Source organism: Crinia signifera, chromosome 4, assembly GCF_055691185.1.
Source record: "Crinia signifera chromosome 4, ASM5569118v1, whole genome shotgun sequence".
Lineage (NCBI taxonomy): Eukaryota > Metazoa > Chordata > Amphibia > Anura > Myobatrachidae > Crinia > Crinia signifera.
This window is the reverse complement of record NC_139220.1, coordinates 115,782,957-115,808,060: the sequence shown is the minus strand read 5'-3', so window position 1 is coordinate 115,808,060 and position 25,104 is coordinate 115,782,957. Positions and strand designations below refer to the sequence as shown.

General features: G+C 42.0%; 1 protein-coding gene across 2 annotated transcripts in view; it reads right to left on the bottom strand.

Annotated features, from left to right (window-relative positions):
• Positions 1-25,104, bottom strand: part of CFAP54 (cilia and flagella associated protein 54) — a 341,833-nt gene that overhangs the window by 80,464 nt on the left and 236,265 nt on the right. The window contains exons 47-55 of one of the 2 annotated variants that reach the window (XM_083182295.1): positions 24,556-24,642; positions 20,674-20,793; positions 20,479-20,532; positions 16,730-16,946; positions 14,893-14,975; positions 13,898-14,067; positions 9,979-10,102; positions 8,720-8,858; positions 6,777-6,934 (exon numbers count right to left, since the gene is read on the bottom strand). In XM_083182295.1, the coding sequence (XP_083038421.1) occupies positions 6,777-6,934; positions 8,720-8,858; positions 9,979-10,102; positions 13,898-14,067; positions 14,893-14,975; positions 16,730-16,946; positions 20,479-20,532; positions 20,674-20,793; positions 24,556-24,642 (1,152 nt within the window). The remainder of the gene's footprint in view (positions 1-6,776; positions 6,935-8,719; positions 8,859-9,978; positions 10,103-13,897; positions 14,068-14,892; positions 14,976-16,729; positions 16,947-20,478; positions 20,533-20,673; positions 20,794-24,555; positions 24,643-25,104) is intronic. The other variant, XM_083182296.1, reaches the window with a different exon arrangement.

Below are 25,104 nucleotides of genomic sequence, written 5' to 3'. Positions count from 1 at the left end.
GATCTTTTTTTTAAACATGCTTACCCGGTCCCCGATGGTCCCACAGTGTCCCCTGGCAGCCTTCACGATCTTCTTCAGCGGTCCCAGGGGTGCATTGCGCAAGTTTGCAGGTGCACTGGTGACATCACCGGAGTGCCCGCATGCCCTGATACCACTGAAGGCCACCTTCGGGGGACTTGATAAGTATAAAAAAAGGGGCAGGGGAGAAAAAAACAACAATCCGAAATATTCTAAAAAAACACGGTTTTTTGAATATTTTGGATAAGAGATCTCCAGATACGGGAGACTCTACCTGTACATTGTTTTGAGGAGTTCACTTATGTCAGACCCTGGAGCTGAGCTCAGATCCCAACTATTTTGAAATTCTGAGGTATTTATATATAAAAACTGGTGTCAACAAGTGATCTCTTTATGTAACTCAAGCAATATTGAGTGAAAAAATGGAATAAGAACCTGCAAAGTCAAACATTTGTAAGTTACACAGTGGGTGACGTATTATAGTCACTGTGTTTAATTTTATTCTTCTATAATCCTCTTTTGCTGTTAGCTAAATCTGTAGATTTTCTGAATTGTGTATGGACTTGCCAAGTTTTTGTATCTTTTCTGGATGCCTCAAACTCTCCAAAACCATACAGCAGTTAACTGGCTTGTGATCAAATATTAACCCTAGCGTGTGGGACGGATTTAATTCTTTGGTGCCTATCCTAGGACCTGTGCGCACCATCCGGCAGTATTAGAGCTTTGTGTGCATAAACCCAACCTTAATGGGCACGATCAGGGCGACAAAAAACATAATTTGAATACCGCCCCAACAACTCCCATCACGTTAGATGGGATATCGGGAACAATAAAACATTTGAATCTGGCCCTGTATGTGTGTCCATTGGATAGGGAATATAGATATTAACCACCTCTGGAGCAGAGATATATATCTAAATGACTATACTTGCATTTGGTTAGCATTGTCCTGTCTGAAACCACAGGCTGACATGTAGTGAAGTCAGATATTTTCATAAAATTTATTTTTTCAATGAAAATATTAACAGGCAAAAGAACATGCATTCAATTTACACAAAAAGGAAAGTCAAATATAATAAAACGGAATTGATGTACTAAATTAGTTATTTGTTTATGCTGCAGTTTTATAGTGTAGGTACCGTATATCTCATGAGTATATTAAACATGTTTATTGTAATCATGCCAAAATCCAAACTCATAAAATATCTTCTTTGTATTATCAGGAGTGCAAGATCATCCATCAGTCTTCAGGCAAAATATGCAATATAAATAAAAACTGCACAGTTCTCAGTTCTTTAATACAGAGATATGAGACACTTACATCAAAGTCAATGCTAATGTACTTTGTTTGCTGCATACCCTTTACTGAAGCATGTCTGAATGTCTATTTTAGTTTTATTTTGTGAAACTATATAATTTGTTCCAAAATAATGGGAGAAATTTAATAGGATGAGAGATTCAGAAAGTGAGAGTTTTGGTAAGAAATCTCCAGTTTTTTTAAAGCGGCAATCATTTACACTTCAAAACCAAACTGATTTTGCAGTGTAAATGATTGCCACTTTAAACAAACTGGAGATTTCTTACCAAATCTCTCACTTTCTGAATCTCTTGTCCTATAAAATTTCACCCATTGTGTTATTTGTAATGTGGGGATATTATAAACATGTTGACTTCAAAATACAGTGGCCAGTATTCAATGCCTCAGATTCGCCGTTTTTTTCAGTGAATCTGGCAATTCCCTGGTTGAATGGCGAATTTTCTGTTAGAAAAAACAATTCGCCATATTCTATGGAGGCAATTCGCCATAAATGAACCACGAATGTCTGCCGATTCGCCGAAAATGATTCTCCACAATTCGCCTGTGATTTTCAATGGGGTTTTCAGTGGAATTCGCCGACAGTGTATTCAATGCTCAATTCGAGTGCTGTATTCTCCATTGAAATTCGCCATGATTCTCCGGTTAGCATTCGTCATCTTTTTTAGGTGAACTGTAATGTGATCTTTTAAATTAAAGCGTTTTTAATTTTTTTTTTGGTGTTAAAAAATCTGAATATTTTTCCTATGAAGGGGCATGCTATTTTTATTCATATACTTGCAGCACATGAATATATTTTTAATATATATATATTTTTTTTTTTAAACAATATTTTTTTTTTTTTTTTAAACATTCGCCAGCAGGGGGCCGGGAGCCGGAGCCGCTCATTAATATTCATATATTCACTGCACACTGATCCCGATGATCGGGACCAGTGAGTGCAGCGGCTCCGACCCCAGCAGCACCCTGCAAGTGAGGTGAGGGGACGGGACGGGGGAGAGATAAGCTGACAGGGACGGGACCAGCAGCAGCAGCAGCCTGAATCTTTTGCAGATAGCAGCCACTGCTGCTTTCAGTGAGCAGAGGCGGGGGAGCTGTGCGTACTGAAGTGCTCTCCCGCCCTCCGCCATGCCACATTCGCCCGCCCCCTTCGCCATGGCACTTTTCCCCTGCTGCTGAGATTCTCCAGCGGGGGGCTCACTGATGTCGCAGGGAGCCCCCGCACAGCCTCAGAACAGGGACCCCAGCAGCAGTATACCTTTGGCTCTGGCAGCCACAGCACGGTGATGTCAGCGCTGGGACTGCTGGAGCCGGAGGACAGCTGCTGCTGGACCTGTCCCCAGGCTGTGCGGAGGCTCCCGCCTGCATCAGCGCGCCCCCCCCCCCCCCCCGCCGCGACACCAGTCCCTCCCATCCCTTTGCAGACTCCAGACAGGCATGGAGCATCTGCGCAGGGGGATTCGTCACTCTTCACACTATTCGCCGTCAGGGGCAGCGAGCCCCTGATGCATTGAATAGTGTGGGCTGGCGTCTGGCAGCGAATTGAAGGGGAGTGAAAAATCATGGCGAGTGCACTGCGAATCAAAAACAGAATTCGCAGCCATGCGCTCGCCATGGCATTGAATACTCCCCAGTATCTATTTTATTGGACAATAAGCAACACTACTGTAGGATAACCTTTCACCTGGAGGTCAGCTCATATGCTCTGCACAACTTCGCCTGTGGGAGGAGTCCACACTAGTGAACATACACCAGTCTCGCTGTGGGACTATAATCAGGATAATCAGCTTCATCCCCATCATCATCTAGCATTAGAAAACATATGCAAGGATTTAGGCTCATCCAATAATAGGGCCTGGGTGAGAGCCAATTAGAGGTCTCATCTGGTATTTTGTATCCAGAAAGTCCAGGGAGTTCAGGATGGCTCATTATGCCAAAAGCTGTGTAACCTCACATCGGGCTGAGTTGAAGGTACCATAGACAAGTTCAGTAGGGAAAGAGACCTGTAATAGAGATATTCAAGCAATGGCCAGTGTTTAAAAAAAGAGCATGGTCACGTTATCTTTAGTGGTGTCAGTGTCAAGAGTGGAGCTGCAGGTCCTGGTGCGGCAAGGGGCCTTTTGGTAAAAAATAAAACAGTAAATGTTTTCCCACCTGCTGACCACATGAAGATGACAGAAGGTACCTCTGCAAACCAGGTCCACTAAAAGAGGATTTCAGATAGTGAGATAGTAAAATGGCCATAGGTCACCTATGCCTACCTATAGGGGCACAACTAAGCAACAAGGGAGCCCTTAAAAGGCTAACCCCAGTCCAATAGGCATAACATGATCAAGGTTATTGGGCCTGAGCCTCCTTGATAACTATAAAGGCCTACTTTATCCAATACCCAAATTAGGCTTGGAACATAGGGACTAAGCACAAAAGCCCCAATCAGGCTCAGAGTGTCTACACCTCCTTTCGCATAAAGTACTTGGTAGCTGGCGTGTGACATGCTGTCAAATGATAATCACTTGATTTGGGATCATGTCATTCATTTGATAATCACTTGATTTGGGATCATCTCTGAATCAAGCCATTTGTCAGGCATGTGGCAGAAGGATATAGATTGTAAGCTCCAGTGAGGCAGGGACTGATGTGATTGTCCTAATATTTCCTATATAGCTATGCAGAATATGTGTGTGCTTTATAAATAACTGGTAATCTACTACTATAAAATCAAATCCTGATAAAAATGAGATAATCATGTTTGTGTAACGAACTAAGAACAACTGCAGTGCACGTCACACCTAGTGTTTATGATGCATGCCCCAGCTCCCAAGGGGCCTAATATTACCTCTCAAATTCCTAATTTTGACTAAATATTGTTTCATGTCTTCTGACCTCCTTATCTCTGGCTGTGGGGGTTCTGAGTCAGGTTCTCAGCTTGCGCCATCTTTCAGGACTTGGTGTGTCTCAGGTCCACTCTATTAACAACCACCCTCGTAGTGAGCCCGGCAGCAGGAGGTTTTCGTGCTAGGCACAGGGATGCTCTACTCCTTGGTGGCAGCATAATGACATTGCAAGGCTGTAGGGGAGGGACTACAGAAGGACCAAGTTATATGGTAAGGGAAGAAAGGGTGGCGGGGTCAATGTGGTTGTGGCCTGTAATATTTTTTCTCTTAACGTTAACTAGCCCCCCTGTCACCATGTCTGGCTGACTCCATGATATAGGTTGTAGTTAGTACATAGTATTAAAGAAGGCCAAAAACATGCCTGGGTTCTCCTCTTGTGGGCAGACTTATGTCTGCCAGAGCACAAGTGTTTTATATCTTAAAATACCTGCACACCATGGGCCATTTATAACAAAGCTAGGAGAGAGCTAAAGTACAAACCAATCGGTATCTGTCATTTTTAAATAGAACCTGAAATTTGACAGACATGAGCCAATTGGGTTGTTAGTTTATCTCTCTATACTTTCTTTCTTCATGCTATGATACATATCTGCCTATTTTTACTACCTTTGATAGTTGGAATGGTCCCTACTAGCAACCTTATTCCCAGCTACTAAAGATCCTCCTTTTCCTAGGTAAGTTTTTATTGCTCTGTTACACCATATACCAGGGGTCTTCAACCTTTAAGACAGCGTGGGCCACCTAAAAAAATCCAGTGAAGCCCGAGGGCCACTAAAATCGCGTCCGGAATTTCGGACAGCCACATAGAATCACAGCTCCCCTATAACGTCAGCACAGTCCTTCATAGATAGTTGGCACAGCCGCCCATACTCAGCACATAAACTCCCCCCCCCCCCCCCACACACACACACCCTAATAGTTATCAGCAGCCAATTTGGGTTCCAGTGCAAACAGTAAAATATGTGCCCCCCCCCATATATAATTTGATATTGAATAAATTGCACGCGCCGTAGGCGCGCTCCCAAAAACGGTTGTGACCTAATTATAAGGGCGTAGTCTAATTATAACGAGTGTGAACTAGCAGGAAAACAATTACCTGACACCTCTTTTGCAACCGGCATGACCAGACATTGGTTACCGCAGGAATGGTCGTTGTCCTCACACGCTTAAATTGACTGAAGGCTGCACAATGACATATAAACATGAAGGCCCACACAGTGAACTAGTATGCCTCACAGAGCAAACCCAAACAATGAAAGGCTACTTAAATCAATATACACTGTGTATCCGTAATGCCCATTACACATTGTGCATCACACCATAGTGTCCATTAGACATTATGCCACACACCGTAATACCTGTTGTACATTATGTCATACACCATAATGCCCATTACACATTATGCCGCACCGTGATGCCCATTACACATTAATCCACACAAAATTATGCCCATTGCACATTATGCCCCACACTGATGCCCATTATGCCACAGACCATAATGCCAGCAGTACTCCTGCTTATACATATGATGCCCCAGCAGTGCCCCTCACCTAATGCCCCAGCAGTGCCCCTCACACAATGCCCCAGCAGTGCCCCTCACACACAATGCCCCAGCAGTGCCCCTCACACACAATGCCCCAGCAGTGCCCCTCACACACAATGCCCCAGCAGTGCCCCTCACACACAATTCCCCAGCAGTGCCCCTCACACACAATGCCCCAGTAGTGCTCCTCACACAATGCTCCAGCAGTGCCCCTCACACAATGCCCCAGCAGTGCCCCTCACACAATGCCCCAGCAGTGCCCCTCACACAATGCCCCAGCAGTGCCCCTCACACAATGCCCCAGCAGTGCCCCTCACACACAATGCCCCAGCAGTGCCCCTCACACACAATGCCCCCAGTAATGTTATGCCAAGTTTTGTCTCCCTGTATTGTTCCTTTGTACGGCGCTGCGAAACACTTGTGGCGCCTTATAAATAAAATTATAATAATAATAATAATAATAATAATAATAATAATAATGCCTGCAGCTTTGCCAGGTCCCCTGCTCCCGCCAGATGAACCTCCTCATCCTGCAGCTTTGACGGGTCACCTGCTTCCACCATCCATGCCTCCTCCTGCAGTTTCGCCGGGTCCCCTCCGCCAGCTGTGCCACCTCCTCCTGCAGTTCCAGTGCCGGGTCCCCTGCTCCCGCCAGCTGCGTCTCCTCCTCCCGCAGCTTCGCCGGGTCCCAACTCCCCAGCTCGTGACCAGACGTGCCTCCTCCTCCCTCAGCCGCGCTGGATCCACTCCTCTGCCCTGCCTGCAGCCAATGGAAATCGGGTAGGCGGCACCCAAGGGGACTCCATTACACTGCCTCCCTCTGCAGCATTTTCTTTTACTTAAAAAAAAAAAAATCCTGTGCATGGCGGGCAGGGGGCCACTGAGATCAGCTCCGTGGGCCACTTGTGGCCCGCGGGCCATGGGTTGAAGACCCCTGCCATATACCTTTGATTTTTTGCTCTGGAGTCTGAAAAAGAAATGAAGGATACAACAAATGATAATATACCTCCAGCATGAGCAGAACTTCTTTCCTGGGATGCCCAGCTTGAATATCAAGGAAAGCTGCTTGCAGCAAGAAATGAGCCTGAGTTTCAAAATCATTTAGCGTTTCAGCCTCCACAATACCTTCAGTTATTAGCGTTGAACTGTCAAGCATGTCCCGATCTAAAACAATGAAAATATATGTTATCTGCCCATAATAGCAATATTTTTTTAAATATATATATTATTAAGTCCTTACACATTTATATTGACAGCAAAGCATAACCTTAATAGTATCTGGATGACTGACAGACAATGTCTAGTTTGACAGTCCAAAGACCAACACATGAAAAGGTAGATGGCAGTGGAGTGAAGCCCCTGGTTCAAAGCATGATGAGCGAAGCCAGCCATGCGAGGGGACGCCTTATACTAGTTGAGGGTCCAACAATGACACAAAAAAACCCCATTAAAACCCATGTTTTTACTTATTCAGCAAAAGTGGAATGCAATATATTTTATCTTATCATGTGTTGACCTTTGCTTTTGTTGACCTAATGACAACGTTGTGCATGTCGACTTTTAACTTTTGGCCCAATGACAACCTACACCTTGTCTGTGAGCTATGCCACTCCTAGCTTCAATGATGCCAACTGTCAAGCACAACAGAGAAGAGGCGCAGGAGGAGAGCTCAGATCCCATACTAACTAAACAGCAAGAAGAAACCAGCAAAGCATCCAGCTCTAACAGGTTGAGAGGGTATGGATTATTAGGGCGACTAAGGTCAACATGTATTGGGTCGACATAGACAAAAGATCGACATGCCTAAGGTCAAGAGGATCAAAATGTTGTCACAAGCATTAGGTCAACCTTTTGTCTGTGTCGACCTAAGGCCTTTCGGCCTTCAATAGTCGACCCAATGTATGTTGACCTTAGTTGTGTCAACCTAACGAACATTTACCATGTAATAGAGGGTCTGATAAAACTTTATGACCCACAGCTTTGGTTGTTCTGACAAAGCATGTTTGACTAAGAAATCTACCATGTTTGCTACTAATATGCAGCAAACATGCTATGTCAGAGAAAACATGTAATGTCAGCACACTACAATCAGCAGCATGCAATGTTTTCTTAATTTAAGCATTCCATGTTTTCTGAATTTTACTTTGTTGCTTCTTAAACCCATTATTCAATAGATATCAATTAATAAAGCATCAAAATTAGAACATTTATAAGAACTGAAGAAGATGAGGTAGAAAAGCAGGAATGCTATCAGAGGCGTAACTAATATTGTGGCGCCCCCCCCCCCCCCCCCCGCCAAAAAATTACCTTACCCCTCCGCATGCCGCCGCCGCCGGCCCCGCATTCAGTCCGGCACTGCAGATAGCCTCCGGGCTCCGTCTCCTGCAGTAATGAAAAATGACATGACAAAATGGCTGCCCCCGTACAGCAGACAGTTTTTTTCGGGATGTTAGAGGAGGCGGCGGCCTCCTCTAGCATCCGTAAAAACTGTCTGCTATTAGGGGGCAGCCATTTTGTCGTGACATTTTTCATTACTGCAGGAGACGAAGCCCGGAGGCTATCTGCGGTGCCGGACTGCGAATGCGGTGGCGGCGGCATGCGGAGGGGTAAGGGGGGGTCTGACCAGAGTGCCCGGGCACCGGGGGCGCCCCGCTGGCGCTTGCTCCCCCAAGCAGCCGCCTTACGGTAGCTACGCCTCTGAATGCTATTGGGCATCTTGGCAAAATGAAAACATAAGGACATTCCAAATACAACCATATTCAGGTACAAAGTTCTATAAATTAGGACTGTTCTTGGAAATTAGGGATAGTTGGCAACTATACATGCTCATGATTTTAGTGTTAAAAGTAAAAAGTAAGTAGTGATGAGAAGATTCTGTGGAAGCGTAACAAAACAAATGGAAATACTTTTGAATCTGTATTTACTGGGACTAGAGATGAGTGATCATACCATGTGTTGCTATATTAGGCATCTGACATATAAGACTGGTAACAAGGGCAAAACGACATCTGAGCCATGTCTGCATGTTCAGCCGCTCTTTGGCTTCAGAATCGATTGAATGCACTGTCCTACCAATATGGCCGCTGATCTGAAAATCATTTAAGCAAAATTAATTAAATGACTTGAAAGTAGAAACAAATAAATTCTGCCAATAATAAACCAATACATAACATACACTTATTCACTTATAGTAAAAACTATGTAAATCCATGGGCAACAGGTTACAGTGCACAGAAAAACAAATGGGTTGGGTATAGGCCCTTATTCTGGTTCACTCGCTAAGGCAAATTCCTTCTTAAATGGATAAAACCATGTGCACTGCAGGTGGGGCAGATATAACATGTGCAGAGAGAAGTATATTTGGGTGGAGTTTTACTTAAATGTGAGATCTATATTGCAGTGTAAAATAAAGCAGTCAGTATTTTCCCTGCACAGAAACAAAATAACTCACCCAAATCTAATTCTCTCTGCACATGTTACATCTGCCCCCCCTGCAGTCCACATGGTTTTGAATTATGAATATCAAAGTTGTTATCGTCATACAGGGTGACTGGCACTTAGGACTACCAATAGGAAGTTGCTGCCAGTCACAGTGAAGCCAGTGCAGTCTCACTGACTGCAATGGATTCACTTCCACAGTGGCAGATATTAATAAGGTGGACTACTGTCCAACGGAAAGTAAATGTAATGTCAGTGTTAGTTATTTTTACCATTGGTTGGTCAGGTTATAAATACAAAATAAAATCAGTCTCTTGAGGGAATGTTATCAAAAGGTAAACAAAGTAAATAGCAACATTCATAATGCTGACAGCATAATGTCAACAGTTATGATGTGAATATTGGTATGATGCAAGGATAGGCTGCAGGCAGTATGGATAGGGTCAGTCTATGGGGAGAGGAGGTTTGGGATAAGGTGAGAAAGCTGGAGGACAAGAGAACTGACTTGAAAGTCACAATCGCATGACTGCTAAAATCCAGAAGCCATTCTGGAGATGATGCAGCCTTCCATAGCACCGCCGGGCCACCAAGGATGACAAGTTGATATTCTAACATGTTGACATATCAGAACTGTCAACATTATAAATCTCAACAGGGTCATCATCGTCATTACAGTAAACATGATTATCAAGATATCATACTGCACACTTTTACAAGAAAAGATACCTGTGGAAAATAACCATTATTGAGGTATTCTATTGGTCACTTACCTGTTCATTTTGTGTTGAGTATGGTTTGCACGGCAGAGACACAGTTTTGCTATCAGATTGCATTTTCACTCTATAGATTTTTGCTTCCTGAAGTAACTTCAGTGCAGAAAACGCCATAGCCACACTACAGTTGGGAACAAAAGCATAGCTATAGATGTCCTGCATACATTAGCACTGTCTTATATTATAATATAGATGTGACCTTTCTGCTCCCATTTTGCAACTGAAAGACAGACTCTTTTGTCAGCGTTTCAACTTCTGCTATATAGGAAATGAATGTGTAATTTCAGTAAAGTCACCACTTTTTGAGATTTATTTCAGTGTGCAAACTGTCAGCAAAAAGTTGAACATGTTTTGGTTATTTCGCTCTCTCTGATCAGGTATTTAGTATGGGATATATATACTGTATGTGATATATGTGGGATTTTATACTGCTCTTGAATCTGTACTGATAGTGTTTTAATCTCACATCACAGTAGGGTGGATTCTACATTTCACATTAAGGGGTCTATATATGAAGATGTGAGAACGCCTATTTTGCCAGAAGAGATTATCACTGCTTCTTTCTGTTTGGCAAGAAGGCTACTGCAGAGAATTCACAGATGCTTCCATATATTTGTCTTTTACAGCAGTCTGCATGCCTGTAGCTTGCTTTGTGGACAATGAAGTGGCTCAATTTAACAAGCAATGGCTAGGTAGGATTATCCTATACATGGCACTGGAGGACCAGTGACACCTGATGGTAAATTTAGCAATATGTTTCATTTATCTGTACACAAACACATTCCACATTGCTGCAAATCGTTATTACCTTATCATTTGCCTTCCTGCATCAGGTTATACTGTATGCAATATGGTAGTCCTGGCCCCTATTGAGCATGCAAGAGCTGATATGGTGGTCATGCGGATGATTAATAGGTTGTGCAAGCACATTTAATCTTATTTGGTGTTACAAAAGTAGAGCTTTTCATTGCTTAAAAATTGACTACCTTCATCATCCACATAGCGTGCTATGGAGGCAGCAGTAAAGTGCAACACAAAGGTGCCAATTGATAAATCTGAAGATGCAGATAGAGAAAACTTCAGAGAAAGAGATTATCATTGCTTGATACTGTAAACAGACCCACTCCTAAGTGGCTTGGTTGCCACTGAAATATATTGAAAACTATGTACAGGGATTTTTCTTATGGCTTTTACATAATATACAATCCTGCACTTTGTTTTTATAATATTTTTGTACAGTGATCAGAATTTCGAAATGCCACTTTTGTGAATTGATTCTGTGAACTCTGCATGATCATTAGTGTGTAGGATGACCGGTATTTAGTATCCTGTCTCCGAACAGTTTTTGCATATTGTTTGAATTGTATAGAGTATTGCAATTTTATACATAGAAATACATATAAAAAATAATGATTATAAGCAAACCCACATATTTCTTTATGTGATCGTATATATAATTGTCTCAGAATTAGTTATACTGATCAATACATGCTTGCTTTTTCAAACTTGCATCTATATGATTGGACCCCAAGGAGTATTTTTGTAGCAAAAAAATGATTGCGTCGCACAGCAAAAAAATGGCAATATGTGTTTATTAAAGCTGTTCCTGGTCTATTAGTGCACAAGCTTTGTATCTGTTTAGGAATATAGTACTGTAGTGCAGACACCCTCTCAATGGGTTTGTTGAGTGACATATTTAGCAGAAAATAACATCACACGTCAGATGTACAAAAACAAAACCATAATTTGCAAATTATCTTAGTGTAAATATTTTGTTCTATGTATGATAACAATCCACTCATTTCTTATTTTGGTCATTCATAATGAGGATATAATTATATCCCTAAATATAATCATTGTTATATGGACAGTGTCATAATTGGAAGTGTTTATTAAAAATATGATTACAAAACCCCCCCACTGTAGAATGTTTCTATATTATATAGTACTGTATTTTTGGGATGTGGAAATCGCCATTGGTTTGTCTACTCCTACAATACTCCTACTCACTATTTGACTAGTTTAGGTCCTTCCAATTCTGTACATGCTCTGTCTTATGTTGTACTCATTAAATCTCTGCTTTGTTTCTTTAGTGGCTGTTTCATGAAATCTTGTGTGGTTTCTCATGTGTCATAATATGTTACATCATGTAGATATGTGCTTCCTGATACAAGTGCATTTGTGTTTACAGTATGTGGTTTTTGATGTATTAATCAATAAGCATTACTCTATTAAAATATATGATGATGATGATAATGATTATTATTACTAGATTATAATTTATTATATTATTCAGTTGTATCTATATTCCTTTCTTGTGATTATAAGTCCCCTTAGTGTAGAATAAAATGAGTAGGTTAAAAATGTACCGTAATTAAATAATGCTTAATAAATTAAAAATAAAAGTGACGTATTTGGTAAAGATGTGTCCTCATTCAGCATTGCCACTATGCGTGTATCGCTAAGCCCCACTAGGCTATCAGGGACATGCGTGAGGTAAATGGCTGAGAAGTCCCTGGCAAATTCTAGAGCCAGATTTGCACACAAAATATGAGCCCTGGGGTACATACCAGCATTATGGATTTGGCATGAAAAGCCGGCGGTCGGGATCCCGGCGTTCAAGATCCAGACGCCGGAATCCCGAACGCCGAAATCCCGACAAGGGGGGGACGTGGATCACCCCCCTTGCGGGCTTGCTGCGCTCGCATGCCACGGGCCCGGTGCCTCGCTACGCTCGGCACACTAATTTATTCTCCCTCCGAGGGTGTCATGGACACCCTCGGGGGGAGAAAGTGTGGGGATTTCTGCGTTCGGGATTCCGGCGTCGGGATTTTGAACGCCGGGATCCCGACCGCCGGGATTTAAACTGCATCCCAGCATTATACACATGTGCAGCAGTATACACTGCTGGGGATTCGGGGAGTTTTGATAAGAGATATGCAGAAAAGGTAGCAGGGTGAGACACTGCCTTACATGCCATATACTTTTTACTCCAGAGTTATGACTATAAAAATGATTAGAATAATAAAAATAAGATTTTTTTAAATATATTCCTTGTATTTTTGACGTACTTTATAAAATCAAAGCTCCGGCGTATATGATAGTATGACAGAAAAAGCTCTGCCTAACCTGCCTCACCCCACCGCATGCCACTATAGGCTATGTATGCTTACACTTGTGGTTTTCTTATGCAAAGTGTATGTGTACGCACACCATCAGGAAATGGTCAAATGCATGACAGGTGAGCACAGAGGCCCTTGAAACAACATGTAAAATGAATGCTGTAAACTGTTGTCGCAGTCACCACTGCTAAATTATGCAAATTAAGTAGGCGGAATCCTATGTAAATGAACGCCTCCTGCATGCATCTGTGATTGGCAGCACCGGATCATTTGTGCCCCTCTAGTTACTCAGGATGGCTGGACTTTTCATACTGAAGCAGCCAGGAAATATGCATTAGAAGACACAGACCTTGGCCTTGGCACACCAAGAAAAACAGGACAATAAGCCCCCCGTTTTGAAGAATGCAGAATGGTGCAAACTAATCTCTACCCCCCAAATGGCTACAGCCTCTCAATCATGTTGCTGCTTGATGGAACAGTGTGCGATCATGCAGGACTCATTCCGCACATGTGCATATGCGCAGTCCTACAACTATCTGAGATGAAAATAAACCATTCGGGTTACAAACATCTCTGAATCAGGCCCACAGTTCAAAAAATATATATTTTTAATGGAAAATTGGGGATCTAAATGAAATAAGGAAGAGGAATTGATGAAATTCTATGATTAAATCAAATATTGTCTAGATCCAAAATAGAATTTCTAAATATAATTAGTTTTGGATATGCTACCTTAATAGTTGTAAAATCCTTAGTGTACCAACCAGCGCAGTGATGTCCTGAGTTACACTTACCTTACTGCAGTGTAGTGCCTCTGTTGAGCAATTGTACAGAGTTGAAGCTTTGCCTCAACTGCCACTTCCAGCTCCACTGCAGAACACTCGGAAAGTTGGGAGTTATATTTCTTTTCTAAATCCTGTAGAATGGATGTTACTCTTTCTTCAGCCTCACTCAACAAAATGTCCTAATTATAAAAAAAAGGAAAAAATGAAAGAAAAAATGAATGAAGAGAGACTGTTCCCTCTTAAACAATCTAAAAAATAAAACTATGTATGTCTCTGGAGACAATGGATCTGATACACAATTGAATGTAAAACTGTTTGTAGATGGTATCCTGTGTGTTTTTGCACAACAAAAAGTTAAGCGTGCACAATAAAGGAGACAGCGTTTTGCATCAAAAATAATATTCAGTAATACAGGTCCATGTTTTATATATGCACAAGTAGTCATGCTAACCCCAGGATCAGCGGGATCCCAGGATTCAGGAATTTTTGGGCAGGATTTCAATCCCAGCATTAGAGTCTACAATCCTGGGATTTTTGGATTGAAAGTGCTGTGTACCACCAGTCCTTAGCTTTTGGGTGTTGCCTGGAAAACATATTGAGCAGCTGTGCAGCACGATGTTCGAGGTCACGCAGCAAAGCCACACACCTCCCATCCCTTTTCACCAGCTCCTGTGAGTCCCTTCCTTGCCCCTCCCCCCCACCCACCATCCCCGCAGCATACACATGCCTGCTCGTTCCTCTGCCTCCCAACCTCCCGTCTACCCTCTCCACCACCTCACATATGCACACCTGCTAATGGACTGCTTCTAAGCAGTTCCAAGAACAGCGCAATGTCAGGAGGCCAATCCTGAGATCCCGGGAAACTCGAAATTGACAGGTTTTCAATCCCGAATCCTGGGATTGAAAAAATGGCCTGGGATTGGCCTCCTTATGCACAGGAGTTATACTTCAGCAACATAAACCTTTTATACTTCCCCAAGAGCAGTAAGCGATATCTAGCTCACCTTTAGCTTCGGTAGAGAGAGATCTGGAGCAGAAGCTAGTTGTACTGGGGTATCAGATTTATCTTTAGAATCAATGTTATCAGCTAAAATAAAATGTAAGAAAAAATCATATTATAGTATTCATTTTATATACTGATAAAAAGTTTAATAAAACATATTGTTCCAGATGAAATGAAGTCCAAGTTCGGCAGCCGTGCGGGATGCAGGGCGAACTTAAACTTTTTTAAAGGAGCGGTCATTCACAAGGAATGGTTTTGCCCTTTTAAAAACAATCCAAGTTCGGCCGGCATCGCACACGGCCGCCAATCTCGGACTTCATTACATCCGGCGCATTATGTCCAATATTTAATTTTACAGTAACTGTAACTTCTTAAAAATTTACATTTATACAATGAAACAAAATAATTCAACACATTTCAGATGTTACTGGGTGGAACTCTTAAATGTTTGGTAACTACTGTATAACATATTTTTTGTGATTACTGAGTAATTAATTGAAAGTTTTTTGACAATTAAAACATGATATCAAATTAGTGACTATTATTGCAACTTTTACTCAGTATACTTATTTATCTTTCTGGTGTTGGCTTTCTTGGTTTTTCATAAATATTTGATATAATGCAGTCACAGATGTGACTGCTCTCAGATGTGACATAGAATTGCTTTGTGTATACAGCTGGAGAGTATGTACACAGCAAGATTATCGATGGCACATTTTTGGACAAATAACATAACTATGCCGAAATTACATTAAGGAAGTGGTGAAAAGAACTTAAAGAAACCAGAAAAATAAAGCAATGTATGTTATTTAATAGAGGATGTAGTTAAAATGTCCACATTCATAATGTCAAGACCACAATGTTGACAGTTATAATGCCAACATTGTTAAAATGTTGACAGGCAACGTGTTAACATTCCCAGAACATTAAGGCTAGGCTGCTGGTGGGAGGGTTAGGCAGCTGATGGGGTGGCTAGGGTTGGATTGCAGGAGGGAGGTTAGCATTAGACCTCATGGGGCCCTAGGCAAAATACTGATTCGGGGCCCTCCTCCCTCCAACAATCCATAGCACTATATTTTTGCTGCTGATTGCAGGCGGCATTGATAGAGTTCATTGGCACATGCACAGTCTACCGATAGATGCTCAGATGTGTGAACATCGCATTGCGTATACATCTGAATCAGGCTCTAGGTCTTTTTGAAAGTTGGCTTAATACATGAGTCACATTTAAAGTAAACTGACTGCCAGCTTTACTTTACAAAAAATTTTCATCCTACCATCCTACCACAGAACATCAAAGAGACTTTGGGAGTATGGGCAGGTCCATGTGATGTCATGCTGTGGTAGGGAAACGCTCCTCTGGGAACGTTTTGAATGGACAGGATATCTTCATGAGGCCCCTGCTGGGCCCTAGGCGGGCGCCTAAGTTGCCTTGTGGAAAATCCGCCTCTGATTAGAGGGAAGTTAGAGGTTAGGGATGGGGAATAATACTCACAAGAACACCACATTTAACCCAGGAGTAACAGTCTATTACCCCCTCGGACCTCAAATGGATAAGTCACAGCTGGGTCAGCAGGTAGGGTATGTCACTGTCTACATGATCGATGTTAAAGTGTTCCATTTTGACATTATGAATGTCAACATTTTTTTGTAATAGAACTTGTAAGAAGGCATCACCACTCAAATAAATTACAGCTGTCTGAGGGCATAAAACCATTTAAAAGAATTGCACATTGATAAAGTACTTGGGCAAAATAAGTTTTACATTAGTAACATGTAACAGTAACAACTAAAGTAACAGTAACAGTAACAACTAAAATAACTATTTTAGTTGTTACCTAATGAGTCAGTCTCCTGGGTTTTACTTTGAGGCTCTGTGGTATCCTCCGTCGCACTATTATTAGGCTTCTTCAATACTTCAGGGATGGCATTAATTGTTGAAGACAGTTTTAGGATGAAATGTGCTTTAGCCAGCACCAACTTAGCTATGGTCATTTTATCACACAAGGAGAGTAGACAGGCACTGGGTTTTCTGTTGAGAATGTCTTCAATGGCCTGTAATTTAGATATAGTTTATAGAAGTATTGCTTCGGATAAACACTTTTTGAAACATTGCTATTTTTATAAGTTACACAATATAATGTATTTCAGCATTAACATCAACATTGTAACGTATTGTGCTTCTTGCAGAATATTTACCTGGAAGGCTTCCTATTAGGCTATGGCCTCCAATTAAGTGAGCCTTAAGCACTGCTATTAAAGCCTTAGAGACAAGAAAGTCACCTTCAGGGAACAGTTATGAAGCGCTAGATGTTGCTGTAAGGCTACAGAAGAGTTCAAACTTTCCTTGTTTTAGTAACAAAAGCTCCAGGGTAAACCTAGGCCTGACAACAGACAACACTGGAATTCTCTAACAAGAGTCTTTATCTAGAGACTAAACTTTGTACTTCTCTACAATATTATAAAGAAATGTGCTAAATTAATTACTAACATATGAAGTGAGCAATTCTCATCACTAGCTTTTAAATATACAGGAATTTTAAAGTCTATTTTGCATTTGCATGTACTTGTTTTTTTGTGAGCATAAATAAATGCTTCAGTATTTTCTGTATTTGATCTCTTGAGTGATGGGTTTCCCTGGTGCAGGACAAACCTACCTGGACAGGTTTGTCCTGCCCCAGAAATACTCACCACTCAAGCTGCAGCCGCTGGTCTTCTGCAGCAGCCCCTGCTCCCCTGGGGCTGCTGCTGCCAGCTTCGACTGCTTGTGGCCGATCAGAAAACTTCTGAGCCGCTCGGGGGAGGAAGGGGGGGGCATGCTCAGGTGTTCGGGCACATGTATATTCAGACACCCGAGCACTGAAGTGGTTAAGTTGTGATAGAATAACGATAGGACTACATGACACTAATAGAATACATGACACTCATTTCATACCTACGAACATTTAAAAATAGAGGATCGGAAAGCTTGCGCAGTTCCGCAGTGCAGGTGCGGAAAAGGGGTGTGGCCTATGTTGAAGTGGGCATGGCCTCACATTTTCCATCACTATGGGGGCATGGCCAGAGTCAATTGGGGGGACTCCCAAGTGTACCCCCCACGGCGGGACACTGCCGGCCCCGAAAAAAAATGGGACTGTCCTGAGAAAAGCGGGACAGTTGGGAGGTATGCTAATTTTACAACCAGTATAAGTGTTAAAACCAGGATACTTTAATAAAACCATATAGAGGGTGACATTCTATGCTATGCGCTAAATGCGCATGTTTTATTTGCGCACCACATCGCCGCAAATCGCCTATTTTAAATTCGCATTTTTCAGTCAAAATGCGCATATTTAATGTGATGCGCATTGGAGGCTGAAAAGTGCGAAGAGGGGCGATTTGCAGCGAAGTGGTGCGCTGTATTTAGTCCTGAAAATGTGCGATTTTCATGTCTGAAAATCGCACATTTGCAGGACAGCGCAAAGTGTAAAAAAAAAAAAACGAGCGCGGGGTCCCCCGCCCGAGTATAACCAGCCCCGGTGCTGGTGACATAAAATCAGGGTCCCCGACAAATAGGGGTCCCCTTGATTTTATGAAACCAGCACCAGGCTCAAGGTCCGGCGCTGGTTCCCAAAATACGGGGGACAAAGTGACTAGGGGTCCCCCGTATTTTAAGAACCAGCACCGGACACAACCAGCCAGCAGGATAATGCCACAGCCGGGGGAAACTTATTATAAAGCTTTAACCCCCTGGCTGGTCAGCATGGGCAGGGGTCCTGGGGAAGTGGGGACCCCCCCAATGAAGGGGTCCCCCCCTCCAGGACTTACCAGCCCATGCTGATAGTCCGGGGCTGTCCCCGATGCCCCTGGGCGGTGGGCATCGGGCTGATGACTTGTGTAAAAAAAAGAATTAAAACTATTGTTTTATACTGGCGAACTATGAGTCCCAGCAAGCCTACCCCGCATGCTGGGACTTGGGGAACCACAAGTCCCAGCATGCGGGGCATTAAAGGGCCCGCTGGCACTTGTAGTTCTGCAGTGCAAAAAATAGTTCACATAATCACACTGACACACTGTAAAATAAAACTTTAATACACACAAAACACACACACACTGATACTTACCTACCTTGAGCCCGTAGGTCGGTCCCTGGATCCTGGGTCCGTCCTCCGGGGCTCCAGGGCAGAAGAGTCCGGTTCCGGGGCCTTGGTCCTGGTTCCGGGGCTGGTCCTGGGGTTCCGGGGCTCCTGGGCTGCAGAATCCGGGGTCCGGGATCCGAGGTAGTCCACAGGGGTACCTAAGGAAGCAAATCCAACTCACCTGGTCCCCGGCGGCGACCTCGGACTCCTCTCCGGTGACTGCGCTGCTCCCATCTGGTACCCGGCTTGCAGGACTTTGACCGGCGCTGAGATGTTTCCTCCTCGGCGTCTCTGCACAGAATGATTTCTTGGCCAATCAGGAGCCGAGAAAGTCGGCTCCTGATTGGCCAGAAATCATTCTAACTAGAGACGCCGAGGAGGAAACATCTCTGCTCTAGATGCGCTGAGATGTTACTTCCTCTGCGTCTGTATTCAGAATGATTTCTGGCCAATCAGGAGCCGACTTTCTCGCCAGTATAAAACAATAGTTTTAATTCTTTTTTTTACACAAGTCATCAGCCCGATGCCCACCGCCCAGGGGCATCGGGGACAGCCCCGGACTATCAGCATGGGCTGGTAAGTCCTGGAGGGGGGGACCCCTTCATTGAGGGGGGTCCCCACTTCCCCAGGACCCCTGCCCATGCTGACCAGCCAAGGGGTTAATGCTTTGGCAGCGGGAGCTTATATAATAAGTTTCCCCCGGCTGTGGCATTACCCTGCTGGCTGGTTGTGTCCGGTGCTGGTTCTTAAAATACGGGGGACCCCTAGTCACTTTGTCCCCCGTATTTTGGGAACCAGCGCCGGACCTTGAGCCTGGTGCTGGTTTCATAAAATCAAGGGGACCCCTATTTGTCGGGGACCCTGATTTTATGTCACCAGCACCGGCTCAGTGAGCCCGGGGCTGGTTATACTCGGGCGGGGGACCCCGCGCTCGTTATTTTTTTTTTTTAACCCTTTCTTTTATTTTTTACAGCAGAACCCTGCACAGAACATTGCGATCTGTGCAGGGTTCTGGCTAATTCGCCTAACAGACCCTGGTCTGAAATAAGTGCGATAATTAATCACCTAAAAAATGCGATGTGCAAATGCGCATTGCATTAAATAAGCGACTTGTATAGTTTTCTATACGAAAACATCTGGATGCGATAAAAATGCGAATTTATCTCGTACCTTAACGCACATAATATGTGATTTCAGTCCCTTAGCGCATCCCATTAAATTAACGATTTAATGGGAAAATGCGATATCGCCATTTTGTGGTCTAATTACTGCAAAAAAATGATAATCGCACAGCATAGAATGTCACCCCGAGTGTTTTGCTGAGCTGAGATTTTCAACCTCTCAAGCAAGAGAAGTCATTAAATGTTTAAAGCACAATGAGTTTATAGGATACAGGTGAGCATTTCAATGTTAAACCATTTTAATGCATTATATCTAGATGCACATATGATGTAGTATTTTTAGAATACCTGTAAGTTTTCACTGCAGATAAGGGTCTTAGAGGAAGAAAAACTCACATTTCCCTAAAATAAAAGTATACAATTATAAAGACAAAAAAACAGGCAGTATCAGCTGGATCATTAAATCCAGTGAACTAGTGATCTACTACACACTATGACCTATACTGTAAGCAAAAAAGAAAGTAAAATTAAGTGATTTATTACAGGCGTTGCAGCAGGTGTGAATCCTTTGTGTGCGCTTATCGGGTTTCGTATTCCAATATCGAGGAGAGAAAGTTCATGGAAAGCTTCAGCAAACATGTATAGATCTGTGAGGACTTTACTCTACAGAGATAGAATAATGCAAAGAGTTAGATCACTTAGACAGAAAAATACTGTAATATAAAAAAGTTTGATGATTTGAGTTTCATTCTCAATATACTATTAAAATAGAAAGATACATACATATATATATATATATATATATATATACACACATATATATGTAAAGTAAGGAGAGGAAGCATAGTATGAGCATATAATCAAACACTTTTTACTGAAATATAAAAGCTCACATACATTAAAATAAACAATGAACGCCAGTAGAGCACGTGGTCAGTCAGAAGCCACGCCCAACGCGTTTCGTCATCACAGGACTTCATCAGGGGGTGTGGCCTGACGCAATAGGGTGTCTTATATTCACCATGCCCCAGCTGAAGTGCATCTACATTTGATTACCATATTGGCATGTGTAATCACTAATCATTATTATAATATTACAGCATAAAAAACAAGTTTAACTATAAATAAAAACATATATACAACATGTTTTTATTTATTGTTAAACTTCTTAAACTTGATTTTTATGCTGTAATATGCTGCAAGCTGTTTATTGTTTATTTTAATATATGTGAGCTTTTATATTTCAGTAAAACGTGTTTGATATATGCTCATACTGCGCTTCCTTTGCATGTACCATTGGGACATTAGAGTTCTGGTCAAACTCTCAAGGAGATAGCTGCAGACAAACATACTAAGGACTTTTTAATGAATGCACTATGCACTGCTGGATTCCCACTATCCATATATTCCACTGCACATTAAAATTCGTAACAGTACAGTGAAAGAACAGTAATAAAACAAGACTGGGTAATAACAAACACATAAAGAAGTGAAAGGGCCCTACTCGCAACCTAACAAACCTTTTAGTGTGTTATATATATATATATATATATATATATATATATATCTCCAGTGACTGTTAGAGGCCACTCAACAGACTAAATGACTAAACTATGTCATAACAGAAAGTTAAAGCAATTTTTGCAGGGACAATGATCTGTTTTAAACTTTCTGGATACGGAGAGAGGGAGCTGTGAAGACAGAGATTGGAGGTAGGAGCAGATACGGACTGGGGGTGAAGGGGAGAGTTTGTGGGCTTATAATTGTCACAGATCAAAGTGAAAGTACATTGCAGAAGCTGTCATTTTGATGGGCTTTTAACTAGTATTTTATTAAAAGAGTTACATTCATTGGTATTTATATTTAGAAAAAGATAATAACATAAAAACTTAATTCAGGATATTGAGAATTAAAAAAGCACACTACTATTTTGACACATATTATTTATTAGGCTATATAATTCATAAATATTATGTTGTTTATGGGCTAAAATATTTCTTTGATCTGTCAAATTGGTATCTGAGATCTCTACACATTTAAGCCTCTTACACAATAGCTGATATTCTCTATGAGCATATTCCCCCTGTGTTTTCCCCTGAAAACCCTGGCAAACGATATTCAGTGTACACACTGAACAATATAGGTAAACACTATATATCCAAATTGACTTGCTTGTTCAGTAGATGAAAGGGGTCATTAGCACGGGTAAACCCAGATCTGCATACGGATTTATGCATTCACATTCAAATACGTGTATGCATAAAGTCTTCATGTGCCCCAATCTGTAATTCAATTAGGTTTCAAGTTTTTTTTTTGTCTTATGTTGAATGAATAAATAGCTTTAGCTTAGCTAAATATCTGTTATAAAAGAGATGAGAAACCATTTTAGCCCATACCCTCCAAAAACTCATGTGAAAGTTCTAGACAGATGAAAAAGGATATCACCCCAGTTTAAAGGGGAGGAATAGAAAGGTGTGTCTATAAGCAATAGAGGGTTAATCTTAGTTGGCTTTATCGGTACACAAAAATATATACAGGTTGAGTATCCCTTATCCAAATATCCGTTATCCAAATTATTCCGAAAACCATAAATTCCAGAAAGTGAATCTGGGGAAATCTGGGGAAAAGCACTACTGGGGACATGATATATAACTGGCACTACTGGGGACATGATATTTAACTGGCACTACTGGGGATATCTGTAACAGCACTACTGGGGACATGATATGTAACTGGCACTACTGGGGATATCTGTAACAGCACTACTGGGGACATGATATGTAACTGGCACTACTGGGGATATCTGTAACAGCACTACTGGGGACATGATATGTAACTGGCACTACTGGGGATATCTGTAGCAGCACTACTGGGGACATGATATGTAACTGGCACTACTGAGGACATGATATGTAACTGGCACTACTGGGGACATGATATGTAACTAGAACTACTGGGGACATCTGTAATAGCACTACTGGGGACATGATATGTAACTGGCACTACTGGGGACATGATATGTAACTGGCACTACTGAGGTCATGATATGTAACTAGCACTACTGGGGACATGATATGTTACTGGCACTACTGGGGACATGATATGTAACTGGCACTACTGGGGATATCTGTAACAGCACTACTGGGGACATGATATGTAACTGGCACTACTGAGGACATATGTAACTGGCACTACTGAGGACATGATATGTAACTAGCACTACTGGGGACATGATATGTAACTGGCACTATGGCCCTTATTCTGGTCGGTGCGGTAATATCCGCGTGCGTTCGTGCCGCCGATGTTTTGTGTCTGTGCATGTGCAGAGGCGTACGACCAAATCCCGCATGAAATGTGAACACTCCGAACAGGGGGTGGAGAGGGGCGTGAAGGGCTATTTGGGCTCATTACCATATGCATACGCCCCGCGTTTCATGGGCGTTCCCATGCAAACGCTGGGCGTACGTATGGTAATGCGGATGTCAGCTGCCCGCCCAGATCCCTGCTTTTGCACGGAAACATGCCCGTGTGGTCTGAGATTGCGGGAGCTGGTGGACCACTCGGTCCTGCATTCGATGGTCTGCGACCATCGAATGATGGGGGAGGTTCCCTGAGATGGAGGAGGCGTATTCCATGAAAAATACACGTGCGGTCCGTTCGGCCAGCTTCTTACCGCGTACGGACGGAGTTGGCGATCCGTATGGAAGGCGGGGTTTCGCACGCACGGTCCTGGCCGCATATTTGGATCCGGCCGCACCGATCAGAATAAGGGCCTATATGTGCAAGAAAATGATTGCTTGGCATTCAGATTCAGTACCTGAGATAGTACACAAACTTTGTTTCATGTTTTGAATCCTTGGTTTATGTACAAATAAAATATATTTGTGTTTATTTCATGTGTTTAATGTGTTTGTACAACATAAATGCAAGATCCCTCAAGATACATCAATGAAATATAAAAATATTCTGAAATACGGAATAATCCGTTATCCAAAATTCTTCTGGTCCTGAGCATTTTGGATAAGGGATACTCAACAACCTGTAAAAACCTGGCTGGTTCATGTTACGGATATGACACAGTTAATTAAATCATCATTTTAAACTTTTGGAACAGGGTCATCATCACATTTACTGTAAGATAGAATTAGAGATCACAGAAAATTTACATTTTGATTAGAAACAAATAGTCAGATGTTTCATTTTCTAAACTGCGCAATAAAAAAAGATAGAATCGACATACTAGAGAACTAATATTCAGAAATGCCCCTGATAATTGCTAATTTAACATTTGACAGAACAGAGCAAGAGACCAATCAATTGCTGTCCAGATAACATTAGGTATTATAAAATGTTTACAACAGCCAAGAGACACAGTGTCATCAGTTTGTCTCAGTGTCAATAAACTTAAATTAACATTTCACATACCTTTAAGATCCTAGCTTGAACAGATCTGACAGTGTCATGACAAATCGTACCAGCAAAATACTGATATAATGTAAATAACGGTAAAACCTGTAAATACAACATATTATTTTAAGTTGAAACCATACAATAGTTATATAATAATTAATCCATATCCACCAAGTTCATTACTTACAATTACATTGAAGTTATTAAAGTTTCAACTTATTATGTAGCCCTGCAGACTGAGGGTATTGTACAAACAAATAGTGCAACAGACCGTAGGAATGATAAAAGGTTACCTGGATGTAGTAAGCAAGAGCATAACCTTGGCCAAGATTATGCAAAAAAATAACCCCCTCTAATTTATTGCAAAATATATTGCACAATTTAATACAATTCTAATAAGTAATGTTTGCATGGTGTACCTGCATTCTTTCGTGAGGCACTTAAAGTCTCAACAGAGTAGTACCTCTCAATACATGTAGTTAGCATGTGCAGCATAGGACATGGCAGGTAGGAGCTGATTGGCTGGCTGTTTATCACTCTCCATTTTATCACTTTTGAAGCTTA